This window comes from Xyrauchen texanus, chromosome 48 (genome assembly GCF_025860055.1).
Source record: "Xyrauchen texanus isolate HMW12.3.18 chromosome 48, RBS_HiC_50CHRs, whole genome shotgun sequence".
Taxonomy (NCBI): Eukaryota; Metazoa; Chordata; class Actinopteri; order Cypriniformes; family Catostomidae; genus Xyrauchen; species Xyrauchen texanus.
The window spans coordinates 17,053,022-17,074,939 of record NC_068323.1 but is presented as its reverse complement, the minus strand read 5'-3'; the positions used below and the strand labels follow the sequence as shown (position 1 = coordinate 17,074,939).

The window sequence follows — 21,918 nt, the reverse complement described above, 5'->3', positions numbered from 1 at the left end:
ATAACAGTTTCCATTATACCATGGAAAGGCTTGGATGATGAAGACTTAATACTAAGGATGAGAAAGTCTGCACATACAAAATAAATGTTTGTGCTTAAATATTTGTTTGGATGGTGTTTCGTGTCAGTGGACACTTTGTTAGATATGGAAGCTGGATCCTGCCACGTAATAATAAAGAAGTAATTTTTATCTCACAATTGTGACCTTTTTTCTTTCAATTGTGAGATATGTACAATGTAGTTTTTACTGACTTTATATGTACTGTATATATGTAGCAGGACGCTACAGCTCTTTATTAAGAGGTGTGCAACTCCACTCATTGCCATCTCCTGTGCCTCTGCTAATTAGGTTGATGCAAAGGCAACATAACCACACCCAAAGTAGTCACATGGGTGTGTTGCTGGTGGCTGGTACCCCTCAGTTACTCCTGGCATTCCCCAGTGGGGGCTATTGGTGTTGTGCAGCCTGGAATTTCATAGTTTTTTTCCTTTGTAGTGAGTTGAGCTGGAGTTGCATGACAGTGTTCAATGATATGCAGCCCATTCAGCTTGTGTGGTTCCTGCACCATGTGTGTGTTGGTCTGAGGGGCGGGTCTGTCTGACCATCTCTAGTATCGAATGGTGCGAGTGCCTGCAAGGAAATAATATAGTGAGTGGAATTATTTTTGGGGTCATTGGGGGCAAGCTTAAGAATCTGAGGGACTTTGACAAGAGACAAATTGTGATGGCAGGACGACTGGATCAGAGGATATCCAAAATGGCAGGTCTTGTGGTGTGTTCCTGGTATGCAGTGGTTAGTACCTACCAAAAGTGGTCCAAGGAAGAACAACCGGTGAACCGGTGACACGTGGGGAGCGAAAGCTAGCCTGTCTGGTCCAATCCCAAAGAACAGCTACTGTAAACAAATTGCTGAAAACATAATGCTGACCATTTTAGAAAGGTGTCAGAAAACACAGTGCATCGCAGCTTGCTGCGTATGGGGTTGCTTAGCCGTAGACTACTCAGAGTGCCCATGCTGACCCCTGTCCACCGCCAGAAGCGCCTACAATGAGTAAGTGAGTGTCAGAACTGGACCTTGGAGCAATGGAAGATGGTGGCCTGGTCTGATGAATTATGTTTCTGGGTGCGTGTGCATCGTTTACATGGGGAGAGATGGCAGCAGGATGCACTATGGGAAGATGGCAGGTCGACAAAGGCAGTGTGATGCTCTGAGCAATGTTCTACTGGGAAACCTTGGGTCACAGCATTCATGTGGATGTTACGCTGACTCATACCACTTACCTCAAGACTGTTGCAGACCATGTACACCCCTTCATGACAACGGTATTCTCTGATGGCAGTGGCCTCTTTCAGCAGAATAGTGCCTTGCCACACTGCAAAAAAATGTCAGGAATGATTTGAGGAACACGACAAAGAGTTCAAGGTGATTTCAATCCGATTGAGCATCTATGGGATGTGATGTACCAAGAAGTCAAATCCATGGAGGCCCCACCTCACAACTTATAGGTCTTAAAGGATCTGCTGCTACCATTTTGGTGCCAGATATCACAGGACACCTTCAGAGGTCTTGTGGAGTCCATGCCTCAATAGGATGGGTCAGAGCTGTTTTGGCGGCAGGAGGGGGGCCTACACGATATTAGGTAGGCAGTTGTAATGTTTGGCTGATTGGTGTAAATATATATATAATTATTTTATATATGTATATACTGTATATATTTCTATATGCATATTTCTATAAATGTATTTACATACATCTAATTATACAGTATAATATATACTATATTACACATACATACATACATACACACACACTGGAAGACAAAAGTTTGGAATAATGTACAGATTTTGCTGTTTTGGAAGGAAATTGATACTTTAATTTACCAAAGTGGCATTCAACTGATCACAAAATATAGTCAGGAAATTAATAATGTGAAAAATTACTGTTACAATTTGAACCACTTCAGAGTTTTCATCAAAAACATCCTCCACGTGCAGCAATGACAGCTTTGCTGATCCTTAGCATTCCAGCTGTCAGTTTGTCCAGATGCTCAGGTGACATTTCACCCCACACTTCCTGTAGCACTTGCCATAGATGTTGGGCACTTCTCACACGCCTTACAGTCTAGCTGATCCCACAAAAGCGCAATGGTGTTAAGATCCATAACACTCTTTTCCAATGACTGTTGTCCAATGTCTGTGTTTCTTTGCCCACTTTAACATTTTATTTTTGTTTTTCTGTTTCAAAAGTGGCTTTTCTTTGCAGTTCTTCCTATAAGGCCTGCACCCCTGAGTCTTCTCTTTACTGTTGTACATGAAACTGGTGTTGAGCGGGTAGAATTCAATGAAGCTGTCAGCTGAGGACATGTGAGACGTCTATTTCTCAAACTAGAGACTCTGATGTACTTATCCACTTGTTTAGTTGTACATCTGGCCTTCCACATCTCTTTCTGTCCTTGTTAGAGCCAGTTGTCCTTTGTCTTTGAAGACTTTAGTGTACACCTTTGTAAGAATTCTTCAGCAATTTCAAGCATTGTATAGCCTTCATTCCTCAAAACAATGATTGACTGATGAGTTTCTAGAGAAAGCTGTTTCTTTTTTGCCATTTTTGACCTAATATTGACCTTAAGACATGCCAGTCTATTGCATAATGTGACAACTCGCAAACAAATACAAAGACAATGTTAAGCTTCATTTAATGAACCAAATAGCTTTCAGCTGTGTTTGATATAATGGCAAGTGATTTTCAAGTACCAAATTAGCAATTTAGCATGATTACTCAAGGATAAGGTGTTGGACTGATGGCTGCTGGAAATGGGGTCTGTCTAGATTGGATCAAAAAAGATTTTTCAAATAGTGATGTTGCTGTCTTTTACATCAGTAATGTCCTGACTATACTTTGTGATCAGTTGAATGCCACTTTGGTAAATTAAAGTACCAATTTCCTTCTTAAACAGCAAAACCTGTACATTATTCCAAACTTGTGTCTGCCAGTGTGTGTGTGTGTGTGTGTGACATAAATTTTGTGTTTTCCAAAGTTTGCTGCTTCAGTATTTGTAAATTATTTTTTCACAGGTTTCTATGGTATACTGGACAACAATTATAAGTCTTTCACAAGTTTCAAAGGCATTTATTGGCAGAACCTTTCAATTTATGCAGAGTCAATATTTACAGTGTTGACATTTGCTCTGGCATGCTGGATATCAGATTCTGGGCCAAATCCTGACTGATGGCAATCGATTCTTGCCTTATTAGTGCTCATTGTTGATCACAATTTGTGGGCTTCTGCTTGTCCACTTGCCTTTTGAGGATTGACCACATGTTCTCTATGTAATTAAGATCTGGGGATTTGCCTGGCCACAGATCCAAAATTTCACTGTAATGATCACCGAGCCACTTCATTATCACTCTTGCCTTGTGACATGGTGCTCCATCATGCTGGAAAATTCATGGATCATCACCAAAACGCTCCTGGATCATTGGGAGAAGTTGTTCTTGCAGGACGTTTTGATACCTTTCTTTATTCTTGGCAGTGTTTTTGGGCAGAATTGTAAGAGAGCCCACTCCCTTGGATGAAAAGCATCCCCACACATGGATGGCCTCAGGATGCTTCACTGTTGACACGACACAGAACTCATGGTAGCGTTCACCTTTTCTTCTCCAGACTATTGATTTTCCAGATGTCCCAAACAGTCGGAAGGGGGCTTCATCAGAGAAAATAACTACCAGTCTTATGCGGTCCAATCCTTGTACTTCCTGCAGAATTTCAGTCTGTCCTTGATGTTTTTCATGGAGAGAAGTGGCTTCTTTGCTGCCCTTCTTGACATCAGGCCATTGTCCAAAATTCTTCGCCTCACTGTGATTGCAGATACACTCACACCGACTTGCTGCCAATATTGAGCAAGCGCTGCACTGGGGGTGACACGATTCCGTAGCCGACTCCTCAGGAGGAGGCAGTCCTGGCGCTTGCTGGACACTCTGGGACGTCCTGAAGCCTTCTTCAGTGCAGTTGAACTTTTCTCCTTGAAGTTCTTGATGATCCGGTAAATGGTTCTTTCAGGTACAATATTCTTTGCAGCAATTTCCTTGCATGTGAGGCAATTTTGATGCAAATCGATGATGGCTGCACGTCTTTCTTTAGAGGTAACCATTGCTAACAAGAACACAATGATTGGAAGCACTTCTTCCCTCCTTTTATAGCAAACAGTCTGCTCTTATAATCCAATCAGAATGATAGAGCGATTTCACCTGACTAGTACTCATTTCCACTTCCCAGGTGCTGCTTATATGATTAGTGAAATTATGTTAGCTGGTCATTTTGTGCCAGGGCAAAAAAAGTGACATTTGAAATTTTGTGTTAAAAAAGCCAATGAAGCTTTTTGAAATTATTTAAAATGCATCTGATCACTCTGCACAATAATCTAGGAACCATGTGAATCAGCAACACAACCGAAGCAGAAAACTTTGTGAAACACAAAATGTATGTCACTGTCAATACTTTTAAGCCACGGCTATATATATATATATATATAAACACATATGCCTCCCCATCGAATACAGATTAGTTTTTTTGTGTGCAACTTCACATGTAAATAAAAGATTCATTTTTGACACTGGATGCAAAGGTCCTCACAACAAGCCTGACCGCAGCTTGTCTACTCATGTGGGCCTGCGTCATCCTCCTGATTTAACCCATGTGCTGTGTTGCACCTCCATTTTTGAGTAAAGAAAATAATAATAATATATATATATATATATATATATATTTGTGTATAATTATGGCAATACTGAATAAAATATTAAATCATTCTGTACAATTGTTAAATGTTTAACAAGGAAGTTTGTTTTGAAATAATTTATTTTGTACAATATTGCACAAATTCACAATTGAGGTGTTCCCGGTCAAAAATGGCCGACCTATAAAAATTGCTTATAAATCGCTCATGCTATATTATCACCGGATATTGGATTAGATCTTTTTGCCAACTTGCTTTCTTTCAATTTGCACAGGTTTTGCATTTCTTTTTGTAACTTACTGATTGTAGGCCTCACTGACCTGAGCTTATGTACTTCTGTTTTGAGTGAAAAAAGTATTATTTGTGGACAATTTGGGCAATATTAAATAAAATATGAAAACATTCTGTACTATTTATTGCACTTGTGTGATTTAATGTTTAACTAAGAAGTTTGTTTTTAAATTTTTTTATTTTGTAAAAACAATGGCACAAAGTCACACGTGTGGTGTTCCTGCTCAAAAATGACCAAAACAAATTAGTTTTTATTAATTTCCATGACTTTTTCAGGCCTAGACCTTAACAGGTTTTCCATGACCATATGAACCTTGATAAAAGATTAGAGCCTTAAATTAAAAATAAATAATAACAGACCAGTGCTTTTAATTTATATTTGCATTTACTAATCATTTGTCCTGCTACTGTGTGCTCATAAGAAAAACATGAAACCACACTAGTACTGTATACAAATGAAATTTATATGAAAATAAGACATTATTTAAACATCTCTTTGCATGCATACACAGACGTGAATGAAATGACAGCAAGCATAGAGCTTGGCTTCACTTCCAGATGCTCCTTCTATGAGATACAGGATGACAAGTGCACATCAAGTGATTCCGTGGCAAAAATTAAACAGGGTCAAAACAATGTTGTTACTTCGCTTCTTGTACTTTTTTAGCACTTTGTTTTTCCTTTGCCTAAGGAGACAGAAAAATAAAATAATTTAATATTCACCCTCTTAAGGCCAATTTTTGCACTTTAAACAACTCGTGTTGTATTATTTGTATGGTGTTTGAAAGCGGCAGCCATGTACTTTCATACCAATGAATTCTGCAAGGTTTAACAAACAAATTTAGGTGGCAAACAATATAAGTTAAATTCCACTGTTAATTAAACCAACACTGCCCTCTATTGGTATGTAGAGATTCACTATATCACAACACACTATTACAATAATTCTTCTTTTAAAGCTGACACATACCGGCACTCACAAATCACATCTATGTTCCAAAGCAAGTGTTTTTATTTTTTAACTTTTAGCAATAATCTAGCTTACCTTTTCAACCAAAGGTATCAGCTGCTGATATTCAGCCAATGTCTTCAGTAACTCCATAATAAAGGGCAAGTAGTTGTGCTTCCTTCTGATGTTTTCAATCTAAAAATTGCAGCAAAAAACAAAACCCACTTTATTTCATATCATAAGAGATATGGAATCAATAATCGGTTGGACCGATATTTTCACCGATATTTACACTATTCCACTTAAACAGGTACCGGTTCTTTAACCCTTTCCCCGCCAAACACGGACTTTTCCGTGTTTTAGGTGTTATACGGTAAGGAAGACCCCTGCGCATGTTTTGAAAGAGTACGCAACTCTTTGATCAAAGAAACAGACTGCGATCGTCTCAAACATGAAGAAGTGGAGTATTGAGAAGCTCAAAATATCAGACATAAACATGCCTTTTTCTCAGCTTTTTGTCTGAAATGTTGTTTTTTGACAAAACCTACCTCTGTTCAAGTCGCAATAAAAAAAGAACAAATGAAGATAAAATAAAATCCTTTTTTTGCCTAAAAGCAGAGGCCCAGATCTTTATTTTGATATATAGCATCTTCATATATTCATTGAAGAAAATATTCTGCGAGCCATTAAATTTTAGCGAAAATCGTCAAAAACCCTGGCGGTGGCTGGCAACTTTTTTTTAAAAACGCTGGCGGGGAAAGAGTTAATATCGAGTTTACCGATAAAGTTGGACACAAAGACTTTACGTTTTAAATATGAATTAAGTGAGGGGCTTCGAACAAGTGTATATTGCAACGAAAACTAGATGTAACAGGGAAGGACAAGCAACCGGTTGAACAGTAAATATAAACTTTAATAATATAAATGAACTTAAAACAACAAAAAAATAAGGACGCAGACACAAATGCAACGCGGCCGCGTGCGTCTCTCTCTAACCATATTTCTGGCTGCCCCTTATCTCACTCTCCCGCTAATCAGCTGATTCAGCGCCGTCCATGCTCCATCAGGGTCCGACCATGCCCTCCTCTTTGTCACACTAGTCCAATAAACTTTTAGTAGACTTCTATCTGATCTTTTGATGTTTTCAATAAAAAAAAAAAATAAACATTCTTCCATTTTATAAGCGATAGACCGATAATCGGTAAGACCGATATTTCCACTTTTCTACTTACTGGTAATTGGTTATCGGTTCTTTAATTTTGGGTTAACCGATAAAGTTGGATTTAAAAAACGTAACATTTTAAATATTAAGTGAGGGGCTTTGAACAAGTGTATGTTGCAACTAAACCCAGTCAAATTAATTATTTGTAAACAGTACGCAATTTTAATTAATTTGTTAATGTGCCTAAAAGCAGAAATAAAACAAGAAATAATGGTTCAATTAAATTGGTTAGACACATAAACACAAAAAATAATCAGTATCATATCGGTCGATCTCTTGATTTTATATCCACATTCTTGTAAGTTCTTAAAGGGGCATTGCACCATTCGGACATCTTATTTATTTTAAATACCATATTAACAGAAAGCCTCTAAATTTGAGTTTCTTCTGCTTTTAGGCTATACAGAAATACACATATACTAAATATACTAAAATAAGCACAGCGACATGTTGTATAAATGGTCTTTTAGAATAAAGGTTGGAAGACACTTTGACGTACTTTGTATCTTTTAAGCTTTTGGTTCTCTTCTTCAATAAGGAGCTGATACTTGGCGATTTCTGATTGGATGGAGCTAAGATGATTTCCACTCTGGTCTGTGTCCATTGGCTCTTCCTGTGAAACAACAGAACTGTTTTTCTCAGTCTTTCTCAATGCATTTGTCAAGATTACTACCATTTCACATTCAGAACTGATTACTTCTGTGAGCTGGGCCTGAAGTTCAACAATCTTATTTTCATAAATGATCTTGCGGTCCGATACAATAGCCATCAAGTTGAAACGAATCTCTCCCTCACTGTATCTGATAGAAGTATACATGGATAAAAAAAATGCAATTAGAAAAACAACCAATCACTATCAAGACAGTTTCAAGTTTATTGTATAGGTTATTGACACTTACTTCTGTATCCTTTTCTCAATGACTGGCTGTACAACACTGATCCAATCATCTTGGTTACATGCACCTAAGAAAGTGGCAAAATACTAAATCATGAAAAAAAAAGACACCAACACCAAAGAATTTGATTAAACAAATTAAACATCTGTGCATGTTCAAACTGATTACCTGAGATTAATGTTTTCATTTTGAAAATTATAATGCTAATTAAAACCTATATTGAATTATAATGACCAACAAAGAATTTTGGAAGTTGTATGAATTTCGAATCTGAACATAATTCAAGATTTTTTCTATTAACCTAGATCAATAGGTCCTTCACGAAGCCCATCCAACTCATACAGTCTGCCATCAACAGGAACATAGCTCACAAAGTGAAAAGCATCTTCTTCTTTAGACGATGACTTGGCGTCAAACTCAAACATCTGCTGTCTATAGAGAAAATGGGGGGAAAAATACATTATTTGTAATAGACATATGATGCAACATTTGGCAAAGGATAAAGTAATAATAAAAAATTCAAATTCAAATGTACAACCTGGCAAAGCTGTTGTGAACTTGTCGAATCACTTCAGAGTTACTGAGAGCAAGACCCTTCATCTTGGGGGAAGTAAAAAAATATTGAAATAGAGATATGATGGCCAGGCTTTCCATTGCCACAAAAGTCAGTGAAGTAATCAAAACTTGATCAAAATACATGCCAACTTACTGCAGCATCGAAACTGTGTGAAAACTCTTTAAATTCTGTCAGCGTTTCCCCAAGATGCATATCAGAATGTGTGCAGTTTAACAACACGCTGACGATTGCTTGGGTCGCACAGGCATTATTGATAACCTGAAACATTAAGAATACAAAAATGAATGGCGTAGTACCTTTTTTAGTTGGTAACAAGTAATGTGTTGACACAAAAATACATAAATAAAATATGCTGCACCTGCTTGGCAAAGAAAATCTGATCCAGCCTTGAGTCTTGAACTATTGACCCTGCTGGCTCCTCGCCAGGTTGCCACTTGAAGAGGAAAATCAGACCATGAACAGGCCTGAAATGAATTGCATGCATATTCATTTGCAGTTCAAGATGCAACACACTGGAAACTCTGTATATAATACAAGATACTTGGATGTTCCTTACTTGAGATTTTCAAAGTTCTCTGGTTCCATGCTCCATATCTCCTCAACCTGTGCGCCTTTACACCCTATTGACAACAAAGAAATCTGTGTCATAAGGTGTATCAGAAACACATAGTCTAGTCTCTACAGGAAGAAAATACGGTCAGTGTCTAAAAGCTTAGCAAATATTTTGAACGTGCCTAAACATGTGGAGTCAAACATTCGAAAGAAACCTATGATGCCAAAACATGCTGAATCGAATTTTCAGAAAGTGTCTATGGTGCCCAAAAAAGATGAATCGAAATGTTCAAAATGCATCTTTGATGCCCAAACATGTTGAATCGGACATTTGGAATGGGTCTTGGATGCTTAGACTACGCTTAATCAAATGTTCAGAACACGCCAACATGTCCAAAATCCAGAATCAAATGCCGGAACATGTCTAGTCTGCCTATGATTCTTAAAATCCAGAATCAAATGCCCAGAACGTGCCTAAGAGTCTTGTATTGAAAAACCTGATTTGCATGTTTAACCTGCCTATATGCCCAAAATCCTGACTTAAATGTTCAGAACACATGCTTGATGCCCAAACATGTTGAATCTAGTGGTGCTGGGAAAATTTGGGAAATCAGGAAATTTGAGGCCGATACCGATCGATTTTTCAACACTAAGATCAGCCAATGCCAATAAAAATGTTTTTCTTAAAGTGCCCTTTGCCACACTTTTGCAAGTTATATGTGGCAGTTATATGTTTAATACAGTAAAATTACAGTAACACTTTACAAAAAGGTTCCATTTGTTAACATTATTTAACAACATTACTGTAATTAACTTAACGTTAGTTACAACATATACCAATACATTTTTAAAATCAAAAGTTGTATTAGTTAATGCACATTAATGCACAATTATGATAAATAATGCTGTAAAAATATATAGTTCATTGTTTGTTCATTATACCTAATGTATTAACTAATGTTAAAGAAATTAAACATTTTTATTAAGTGCTACCAAAGTTACATTAAAATTACATTAATTGTAAATTGCTAACATTTATTTTTATTGAAAACAGTTATTAATAGCTCTATTGCCAATATCAAGAGGTCATTGTGACAAACTGGCAACCAGTAAAAACCATGAGTTTTGTATGACGTAAATTGCCATTGGCATTATTTTTGAAGACATCCTCACTATGCAAACACAAATTCCACAAAAAGAACATCATACATAAAGTCAAGCATGTTGGTGGTAGTGTGATGGTGTGGGGATGCTTTGCTGCTTCAGGGTGACATACAATAATTGAGGGAAACATTAATTCTGCTTTCTACCAAAAAATCCTAAAGGACAATGTTCGGTCATCAGTCTGTGAGTTGAAGCTCAAGAGCAACTGAATTGTGCAGCAAGACAATGATCCAAAGCATCGTAAATCCACCTCTGAATGGCTAAAAAGAAGCAAAATGTAAGTTTTGGCCTAGTCAAAGTCCTTACTTGAACCTGATTGAGATGCTGTGGCAGGACCTTAAAAAGCTGTTCTTGCTTGAAAACACTCAAATGTGGCTGAACTAAAGCAGTTCTGCAAAGAAGAGTGGATCAAATTCCACCACAGCATTGTAAAAAACTGATCTCCAGTTATCGGAAGCGTTTGCTTGCAGTTGTTGTTGTTAAAGGTGGCACAACCAGCTATTAAGTTTAAGGTGGTAGTTCATTTTTCACATGGGTGATATAGGTGTTAGATTACTTTTTGCTTCAATAATATATATATATATATATATATATATATATATATATATATATATATTTTATTGAAGCAAAAAAATGCTAAATTGCTAATTTGGTTCTAGAAAATTACTTGCCATTATATCAAACACAGTTGAAAGCTATTTGGTTTGTTAGATGAAGCTTAACATTGTCTTTGTGTTTGTTTTGGAGTTGCCACAATATGCAATAGACTGTCATGTCTTTAGGTAAAAAATAAAAATGGCAAAAAAGAAACCGCTTTCTCTAGAAACTCATCAGTCAATCATTGTTTTGAGGAATGAAGGCTATACAATGCTTGATATTGCCAGAACAAATTTAAGATTTCATACAAAGGTGTACACTACAGGCTCTAACAAGGACAGAGAGAGATGTGGAAGGCCAGATGTACAACTAAACAAGAGGATAAGCACATCAGAGTCTCTAGTTTGAGAAATAGACACCTCACATGTCCTCAGCTGACAGCTTCATTGAATTCTACCCGCTCAACACCAGTTTCATGTTCAACAGAAAAGAGAAGACCTTATGGGAAGAATTGCAAAGAAAAAGCCACTTTTGAAACAGAAGAAAAAAAAGGGTTGTCAGAGGGTTGTCAGAGGGTTGTCCCCGTCCCCCAAAATATCATTAAAATATGTGTATTGTAAATAATATAATGATATATTCTTAAAATAATTGTTTAAGAAATGCAAACGGGGCAACAACAAAAAAAATTGCCCCCCCAACATTTTGATGAAATTTTCGCCCCTGGTTGTGGGTGTCAGGCCGTGCGTTCAGACCAGAGGAGGCAAGAGCGTCAAAATTTGCTCTGGCTGGCCTGCCATGGATGCTCTGACGTAGTTGAAATAGGAAATAATCAAGCATTCCGAACAAACGTTGCCGCCTATTTCAACTACGTCAGAGCGTCTGCGAATCTTCGATAGCGTTGTTGGCAGGGCAGCCAGAGCTAATTTTGACGTTGTCGCCTCCTCTGGTCTGAACGCACGCTAAACGTTTGTAATCGAATGTTCGAACATGCCCAAACATGCAGAATCAAACGTACGTGATGGGCAATGCTGTCTACGTAGGGGCTGCAGACTCGATTTTCAGACACTGTTACTGAGATACAAGACACATGCTAAGAATTGCAGATATGAGAGGCAGATGACACTCTGCATGAATTAGCAAGCGTTTTTCAAAGCTGACTCTTGCATTGAGCTCATTCAATGGATCTGATATTAGGTACCTGCGACCTGTAAACTACAACACATCATATATAACCACTAACAAATAAGTCATCATCTTGGCGACCATATAACTGAACTGGAGCACTACTAGCTCCGTTACTAATGTAATGAATCACAGACTGCTTACCAAATCCTTTGATCAGCTCTGTAAAAACTCCCGGGTCACTTTCCATAAGACACCATTCTCCAGCGCTTCCCGCCATTTCTAATTTATATTTAATTGTAAACTGTAATTGTGCTTGTGTAGTGATAAAGCGAGGCTGATGAGACTGATAGATTCACACATACAGTACTTTTCCCATCATTCCTTTCTACACGCGTCATTCTGCTTCATGTGACGCGTTCAAAACGCGAAGCGCGCTTCTGCCTCCATGTGCCATGGAGTGTTGTTGTTTTTGGGTCGTTCGATGTCTTTTCCATTATAAAAAGGTGATTTAATGTAAACATTCTATCAGACAAACAATGTAAGTACGTTTTAATAAATTATATTGTGTCATCTTGAGCTTAACTAATAAAGGCTGGGATCTGTGCACGAGACCATGATATTTAAAGGTGCACTCAGTAATTTTTGCCTCATTTAACTCCTAAAGACATGAATTGTAATTTTGCAATTATGTATAAAATCATTAACACTCACCTTGTAAACCTTATAAAATCTGTTTTATTCTACATGGAGAGAGTCTGGACATGGGGGCTGCCATGTTAGAATCACAAGACCAGCTGAATATTACTCGCTTAATTACAGTAACCATCCTGTTATTTGACACTCATTGATTAGAGTATTCATGGCTGACTGTGAACATTTTTACAATGGCACACTTTGTTTCAGTGTAAATCCAAGATAACACAAAGACAAAAGTTACTGAATAAATACATTTAAAGGTGCAGTCAGTATTTGTTTCCTCGTTAAAAAAAGTTGTTATCCCAAGGAAATGAATTATAATTTTGAAACCTACGTATAAAATCATGAACACCCACTAGAGATGAAGACTTCAGTCAAACCAGTGACCTTATAAAAGCTATTTTATTCTACATGGTGAGGGTCACCTCACAGGGCTGCCATGTATGGATCACATGACCAGTCGAATACTACTCACTTAATCAGTTGCTGCCCTGTTGTTGGACACTCTCTCTCATGGATTAAATTACTGTACTCATGACTTACTGTGAAGAGTGAATTTCTTCAATGGCATCTGTAACTGAAAACTATTGATTTGTAATGATGCTGCATCCACACCTCTAGGTGTCACTGTAAGTCCAAGATAAAAAAAAGATTTACAGAGTGCATCTTAAAGGTGTTGATTGGAAAGACATAAAAATAATGATTTTAGTCCAGTGGTTGCGTGTCTTATGAAAAACAAGAATTGCAACACATTTTTTTAAAGACTTTAATACTTTAAAATGTTTCTGTACATAAAGAAACAAAGATGTAGTGCAATGTAACTCAATCATAATTGAACTAAAACACATAATGTAGTATCTTATGGACTCATATTTTACAAAAAGAAAATGTACAGCATATGTCATGTGTATTTTAGCTAACACGAGTTTGGTGAAATTATAACAACAATAAAAACAACAACCATGAACTAATTTCAGTGATTTAAGGCCAAAGCATACTTCGGTTGTCCACGTTGCTGATCAAAACACGTATAGTATGTATGACACAAATTCTGTCCACAGCACAGACTGTCCTCATCCGTGTACATCATCGGCTTATGCGCCTACCTCTGACCATTCTAAAATATCATCACAAAGCAGACATAGTGTGCATGTGTCGAACTTTGTATTTGCTCATGGTCAAGAGTACTTTGAACAGCAATGATCTGATACAAAATGCAGAAAAACAAACTATACACAAGCCTTTAGGCAGATCAGGTGGGCTATTTTCTACAGTCCTTTACATGGATTTGCACTGTTTCAGGGTGGCCAAAGAGTACAAACAAATACATTATCACTGATTAGATTGAAATTAAGCATTCCCTGAGCTCTCAGGGCTATTACTCAAACAGCATGGACTACACTGTTCAATGAGAGGCAGAAGTTTCCCTTGCTGGTGAAGATTTTTTGTGTCTGAACCCCCTCCAATGCACTGCCCATTGATAAAGACTCTTGGCACCTGAAAGAGTAAAAAGAACAACATGGGTAAAGTTTGTCAAACGAACTTTGATGTTGGCCTGAAAGACTTGTCTGGAAGTTTAAACTAGTTTTATACGTTTTAAGTGTGATGTTTTTATACATTACAGTAAGACAAACAAATAGCTACTGTAGCTAGCTAGCTAAATAGATATTCGTACAGATGGTCACATAGATAGTCTCATAAATCAGAGAGAGCAACAGATTTAGGGTGCTTTCACAGTAGAACTGTTGGTGCGAACAAGGGTTTGAATTAATTCAAAATTCAGTTTGTTTGGATGATATGAATGCTGTTTCCGAACTCTGGTGCGCACCTGTGATCTGCGCCCGAGTCCGTTTGAAAAGGTGGTCTGGGGTACGTTCAAGGGAACTCCTGTATGGTTCGCCGCTAATATGAACACAATCATAACAAATTGCGGTACTATTTATGACAAATAATTAATGTCTTTCTCTCATAATTCACAACATCTCTTGCAACGCATCTGCTGACTCACTGCTGACAAATGCTAACATTCTTCACAAGCACTTGAACAAAGTGTGAAAGCACGCTAAAGGCCTTTTTGTGAATTAACGCGCATTCTGTTGGCCTTATTAAACATTCCGTTAAAGTCTGTAGGAAATTTCAGATTTTTGATTGGCTGCTGTGCGTAAACCGTAAATTAGATCAGTTAGAAAAGTCAGAACAGTCTGAATGTCTGTACCAAATTTGGTGGATGTTGCTTGAAAGGAGTTAGTGTGAGAAATTTTGGTTTCGGTTTAGGGATTTTGGAAAAACCTTTTAAATGTTTTTAGAATAACAGTATGTTTGCTGTCAAACCAACATAATGAGTTCACACTAAAGCACAGCCAGTTGCATCATAGCTTTCAACATCAAGTGCAAAAATCAGGTTGAGGAAATAAAAATCTTCTTTATTTTTCCCATAGTCGAATACATTTTTACCCATAACCTATAAACCTTTAAAGGGTAACTAAACACCTGCTCAGAGTCTGACTCCACCCACTAGAAATATTTGAAAATGCAGGAAAAGTGGGCAGACCCCGGCGGGGATAGAGGGAACGAACCGAGTGCGGGGCTGAGCCGGGGGCACCTGAGACTCGTAGTGACGGATTAATTGACAGCTGCTGTCAGACGCTATGTTATTATTATTCCTCACACGGTCGCAAGACGACATGTACATGAATCTGGCGTGGTGAGCTGGAACCTGCTTACGTCAGCTGTCACCGCTTACGTCACGAAGTACCGCAACAGCCAATAGGAAAATTCAACTGCAGTAGCCACCGTTCAACCTGAAGAGGGCAGCACTCAGACTTTTTTACACCATATATTGTAGAATTAAAACACTTTATACAAAAATGTCAAAAAAATTACTTGAATCAATGACCAGTACTAATAAAGCCCCATGCTTACAGATCATTAACTAAAAAAAGTTGGTTTAGGGTTTAGTTACCCTTTAAAGACAGACCATCTGTGTGCTCAGAGGTTGTAATCAATGGCTTATGCATCTGTTGAAGCCATCCGTCCATGTTTTTTAAAATAAATTGTGTTCAACAGCATAAATCCTGGTGAAGAACACTACCCATGAACCTGAAAATAAATGCTCCACCAATCAGAGAATTGCATCAATCAGTGTGCGCCAGAAGAGCTCTTCAGCAACTGCCCACATCCATGACACACGGCGAATGGCGCAATCAATTCATTGGCACAATCAATTCGTTCTCCCTACAGTCTCAAACTACTTACAGATTTGTGTATATATGCATAGTTTGCAATAGAATTGAAATATTTTGTAATTATAATCAACAACTTTAAATCCATAATTTTTTTATTGATTACCTGATTCACAATGATTCATGGCATTGTAGGTCATTCCCTCATTAAATATGTTTAGTACGCAGTCTTATACCTTTGTCCAATTTTCAAATACTTTTTTTGCTTCAAATCAAAGTGTGTAATAGCACGATTCACCTTGGAGCCGTTTTTTTTTTTTTTTGGTTCATGGCTTGCAACTCATTTATAAAAATGTTTACAAAATATTCATGGAAGAAACTAAAGGAAATAATACATCCAGAACCAAGACAAGCACAGTTGCACTCTATGGTGTGCATTTTACCACAGCTGGAATGGTGTAATGACTAATTAGCATTCAAGACCAGAACTATCCATTTAATAAACATAAGCAAATTATATTACTTACTGTTCTGGCACCTGTCAATTGCGCTAAGGTCTCCTGGAGTCGTCGCCCATCATTGTGCTCATCCAGTTCAATTACTTTATATGATGCTCCTATCTCATTAAATACATTCTTAGCCATCTTACAGTAAGGACACGTGGGTTTGGAAAATATCACAACGCAATTCTTGGACACAATATCCTATATTGAAGACATAAAAATGTAAACATGTAATAATCTGATGTATGACATTAAATGAAGCAATACATGGTAAAGTTTACCTGGACAAACTGAGTGCATGCTGGGCTTGACAACCCAGGAGCAGAGGATGTGAAGTTCCCCATCCTAGATAAAATACATGACATGAATTTAGTCAAACTAAGAGAACCACAAAACAAAACAAGTATTTTAGCAGCAGTTCCATGAACTAATTACATAACAGATAGCTCAGAACAGTACTGAATGTCCTTATTTCGCCCTGGTTTACTTTAAGTACAACATGCCAATACTTAAGCACAGTTATTCTAAATAAAATAATATAAATTAAATCATACTCATGTTGACCTTAGTATTTGATAAGCTTGTTTGGATTTGGACAGAATGCCCCTCGCAAACATTGTGGAGTGCACTGTTTAATAAATAAAATATAAAAAAAAAAACATGGCGAAAAGACAGTTAAACACATATGTAGAATACATGACGACTCTACACAAAAGATTTATGTCCTCTATTTGTTCCTAAGTCCAAAACACACGCTTACCTCTCAACCGGAACCGCATTGATGTGACGTCAGTCCACAGGCTCCACCCGTCTCGGATCGCCTTCATTTGCTCCCACCTTTTCTTGTATATTACGTGACCAATGTGCTAATCTAAACAATAAATGTTTTCTTTAAAATACATTGTCTGCTCAGAAAGTCCTTTCCAAATCTCAAGACGTTTTTTTGCCTTATTGGCAAAAAATCACCTCAGCAACCTCTCTCTCTCTCTCTCTCTCTCTCTCTCTCTCTCTCTCTCTCAAACCATTGTGATTGGTCCATTCTGAACAGCGCTGAAAAAAGTAACAGACACTACGTGATAAAGCTGGTTACGCGTTAGTTCCATAGCAGTCCAGACCGTAATATACACATAACGACTTTGAACTGCTCAGCAAATGTACTGAAAATGAACGAAGAAGATTTAAGATAAGGTATAAAGTATGTAAACACCTCATAACTTGCCAATTAGACACTTTATCGGAAACACGAGCCCCGCCCGCATTCTAATTAAAATTGTATTTACAGAACAATAAAAATAACAATCATATCAAATAGATAAATACTATTAAAAGTACTATAAATAAAGAACAAAAATATTATAAGTAAAAATTAAATTTACCTGAGCAAACTGGCATAAATTTAATTGTGCTGACAGTACTACTGCACTTTCTTTAATTTAGGCCTACAATGAGATTCTATTTTTAAAACGATAATTAAATTAAAAAAAATAACTAATAAATAATAACGTTTTTACAAAAACTATAATGATAAATAACAACAACAACATCAAAAACAACACCTGTTAAAAATCAAAGATGGCGCTACTGTGAATAAGGTAATTACAGGCCATTGTCGAATTTCATCCATAGGGTGGCACTGTGTAATTCTGTAAAATGCATTAAACAACCAAAACACAAAATGTTCTCTTGTGAAACTAAGTTAACCCTGATATTGTTTCCCCTTCTTTTTATGGCAAGTGATTTAATGCTTCCATCTAAGCTCTGTTTTTCACTAAATGTGCCATCTTACTATTTACGAGAACAAGGCTAAGCCTATGAATTAACCAAAATAATTAAGGCTGTTCATGTCACATTTGTCAATACAACATCAGTAATTTGGCCAAATGTTAATTTCTTAACAATACATTTTTTAAGAAAAAACTGAAAAATTGTTTTGTAGCTCTACACTGTGGCTTTCTTTCTCTTTCAGCAGGGTGCGAACAAAAGAAACTTTGAATTATTTATTGGTTAAATATTTTAAAGTTTAATGATCTGAACCCCATCCTCATTAATATTGTTAAAGAGAAACGAGCAGCGGGTCTTCAACCTTTCACTCTCTGTTACTGAGCACTGTACTGAAAGGAGCGCTGAAAAAAAGTTTTGTTTGTGGCCATCAATTTTTTAAACTTTACTTTTATTCTCATTCATTTTTCTTCATAGTTATTCACAGTGGTAGGGTTTTGCTGTTAGAGCATGATCATTCTTTACTAGCTATTTTTATCCTCAATAAACTCTAAAATGTAGAATCACAAAACTAAGGGGGGACTATCATGGCCCCCCACCCAGACACAGAAATCTGACTCCCAGACAGATTTTTACTCTCTGCTAATTGGTCCCTAAAGCACACACCTAATCCCAGGGTCCCATTATGGTGGTACTGGCCCCAGGCCTTATTGTTTCACTGGGCCCTTGTCAGTGGAGGGGGGGGGGATTCAGTGGAACTATTTCACTCGATGATCATGCGCTACATGGATGGGTTTAGCCATTACATGCCCTCTCTGTGTTGATGTTTCATCAGTGTCTCCAGCAGAATGCATTTATATACATGCCCTCCCAAATTTGGGGCCTTCCTACTGCTGCGGGCCCTGGGGCTTAAGCCCAGGTAAGCCCGTGCATTAATGTGGCCCTACCTATTCCCACCCCTATTGCTAATAGCCACCCCTACACCTACCCCTAAACATAACCATGTTAATGAGTCAGAAATCAGCACGACACTGCCCCCCACTAATTACACTCTTCTGGGCCACACAGAGGTCCAGTTTCCTTTCTAGTATTCATCAAGGGTTCCTGCGTTACCCTCATATCATAATAATGGTAAAGCCCTTCTTATGACAAGTAATGACAGTCATATGTTGGGGAACTCCTTTAAACCACTGAAAAGTAATTTCCCACCCCCATGCAGTATTTCACACCGAGCAGCAGACGCCCCTCGCCTACGCTCTCTTCAGTGCAGTGTCATCGGAATATGCCCTGCTGATTTAATATCTGTTTGCTGCATGCATTTGCAGGCAGCCATATAATCAAGCAAGAAGCCACTACTGAGGCTGCCCTCATAAATCACGTCCCTGGCAGACAATCATGCCTGGCTATATGGAGGCAGGCACTAGTGAAGCCACTGATTACACTCACTGCCTTATTAAAACCGGTCCTGCCGAAGTAAAGGCTCATGTCTTTTTATTTATCGCCTTAGTGCGCACACTTGTCCGAAATCTGCCGTGTGATCTTAAATGTTTGGAGAACTTGGTGCTTGAGTGTCATCCCACTGAACTGCCCATGATCCCTCCCTCTTGTCAAAGCCATCTAACGTCTCCTTTGAAAGAAAGTGCAATTGGCTTGTCTTGGCAATGAGCTGTGGCATTTGTTAGAGATGGTTTCTGCATTTTATCACATTAAGCCTGTCTTGAAAGTCGTCATTGCAACCTGCACATTCAGGTGAGCTTTAACTTGTGTTTTACCCTAGAGAAGGGTTAGCATAATAGCAATATATTACTGAGAGGATGTGATTCTCACAAAATCTGTCAAGAAAATGACCTGGCCGTATTTAACCACAAATTAAGTTTCTTAATTAAAATGAGCAAAAATGAAAGGCTAAAAAAAGAAAAGGAGGGAACACACATCAACTGGCAATCATGATTTCAAGCTCAATTGCACTTCCAAGCCATCTAGCACTCTGCGCATGTGTGAAGCACTAGAAAGTCTAATCGAGCTTAACATTTTGATCATGCCTAGAGACTGCAATAGCACAAAATGTTTCACATGAGTATTTAAACTTTTTACAGATTGGCCCCATTCACTACCATTGCACAGTAAGTGCCTCACTTTAACACAGATTGCTTTTTAATAGCTTTTTTAAAAGAAAAGGAGGGACCAGTTGAAATTTAATTTGTTGTAACCAACATGGCGATGATATTTTGGAACTCGATGAACGATGAATATTTCGTATTCTTTTTCAGACAAGAATAAGAATAAGCATAATGTCCAAGGCCCCACACAGTTGCATGGTTTGCGATGTGGTTTTTTACCTTCCCTTGAGGCACGACCGGAAGCTAGTTGCATCAGTGCTGTGGGAGACCCGGGTTCAGATCCCTTGTTGAAAACCTGGATGTAATCATGTTTGCAAAATCAGTGACAAGCATAGGGAGGTTGGATTTTCCCCTCTAACATAACATTTTACTCCACTGTTGGTTAAGGTTTAGGTTTGGGCTTTGGGTTAGGGGGTTCTGTTTATAAAATATGCATTCCTCTTCACTGTGTAACAGCCTGTACAGCTGAAAATTACTCGCTTCACAACTCACTTTTGGTGCCCCTCTGTGGACATTTCAACCAGAAAATGAGCTCACTCAGAGCTCACACGTGCCCATACACCCAAAAACACTTACTGCTTTTGCCACTGGGGGCAGTGTTTTGAAATTCAGTAAGCATAGACTGATTTTACCTTAAATAAAAGTCAACCTACTGTTTCCAATTTGTCAGTGAGATCAGTCCTGTGCTGCAATAGATGGGCTGCCACCTCAACAACTAAAGCCTATAGCACAGGTGTCGGCAACCTATGGTAAGTATGACAGTCAACATTCCATGTTGCATTAGTTTATTTTTGCTTTCAGAACAACATGTGATGTAAAAAGGAAAACACCACTATTAATCCTTGAAATTTCCAAGCCTGCATACAGTTGCATCCTCCTTAAACCAAGGTCACACTCAAAATTACAGTAAGTTTCAAAAATATAAAAAAACATTATGGAGTTCACAATTTTTTTCAAGTCTATTCAAAATATAAATTAAACCTGGAATTAGTTTTTTGGATTTTGCAGGTGCGATTCACAGAAAAGAGCTAAATAGTAGACCAGCTTGTAATGCGCGAATTAAAGTGTGAGTCTCATCACACTTTAATAGTGTTTAGTCTCCCATTCAGCTGATTAAAACACACTGCGTGATCATGAGGAAGGATTACATCAAGATGTAGATTGGAATGCAGATGCCAAAAACTTCATATACATAAAATAGCCTGCTCCTCTCTCGCTGTTGCTTGCGTGCTAGTGATTATATGATTAAAATGACATCATATAAGAAATATTTAATGTCATATATCAAATATGGCTCAGTTGGTAGAGCGGGTCGGCCACTAATTGCAGGGTTGGTGGTTCGAATCCCGGCCCACATGACTCCACATGCTGAAGTGTCCTTGGGCAAGACAATGAACACCAAGTTGCTCCCAATGGCAGGCTAGCACCTTGCATAGCAGCTCTGCCGCCATTGGTGTATGAGTGTGTGTGTATGGGTGAATGAGACGCAGTGTAAAGTGCTTTGAATACTGTTAAGGCTTAAAAAGGTGCTATATAAGTGCAGATCATTTACCATAACTGTGTTAAATCCTTTTGTACAAAAGGACAGGTTTT

General features: G+C 37.9%; 2 protein-coding genes across 2 annotated transcripts; both read right to left on the bottom strand.

The window, feature by feature from the left end:
• Positions 1 to 4,945: 4,945 nt before the first annotated feature.
• Positions 4,946 to 12,490, bottom strand: LOC127639779 (ubiquitin carboxyl-terminal hydrolase isozyme L5). The gene is made up of 11 exons (XM_052121991.1): positions 12,307 to 12,490; positions 9,224 to 9,287; positions 9,026 to 9,131; positions 8,800 to 8,925; positions 8,629 to 8,690; positions 8,392 to 8,522; positions 8,094 to 8,157; positions 7,892 to 7,994; positions 7,694 to 7,807; positions 6,069 to 6,167; positions 4,946 to 5,709 (listed from the first exon to the last, which is right to left on the bottom strand). Exons 1-11 carry the CDS (start codon positions 12,380 to 12,382, stop codon positions 5,665 to 5,667), a joined length of 990 nt encoding a protein of 329 aa, XP_051977951.1. The 5' UTR covers positions 12,383 to 12,490; the 3' UTR covers positions 4,946 to 5,664.
• Positions 12,491 to 13,568: 1,078 nt separating this feature from the next.
• Positions 13,569 to 17,240, bottom strand: LOC127639829 (uncharacterized). The gene is made up of 4 exons (XM_052122087.1): positions 17,051 to 17,240; positions 16,768 to 16,831; positions 16,511 to 16,687; positions 13,569 to 14,298 (listed from the first exon to the last, which is right to left on the bottom strand). Exons 1-4 carry the CDS (start codon positions 17,101 to 17,103, stop codon positions 14,152 to 14,154), a joined length of 441 nt encoding a protein of 146 aa, XP_051978047.1. The 5' UTR covers positions 17,104 to 17,240; the 3' UTR covers positions 13,569 to 14,151.
• Between the last annotated feature and the right edge of the window lie 4,678 nt (positions 17,241 to 21,918).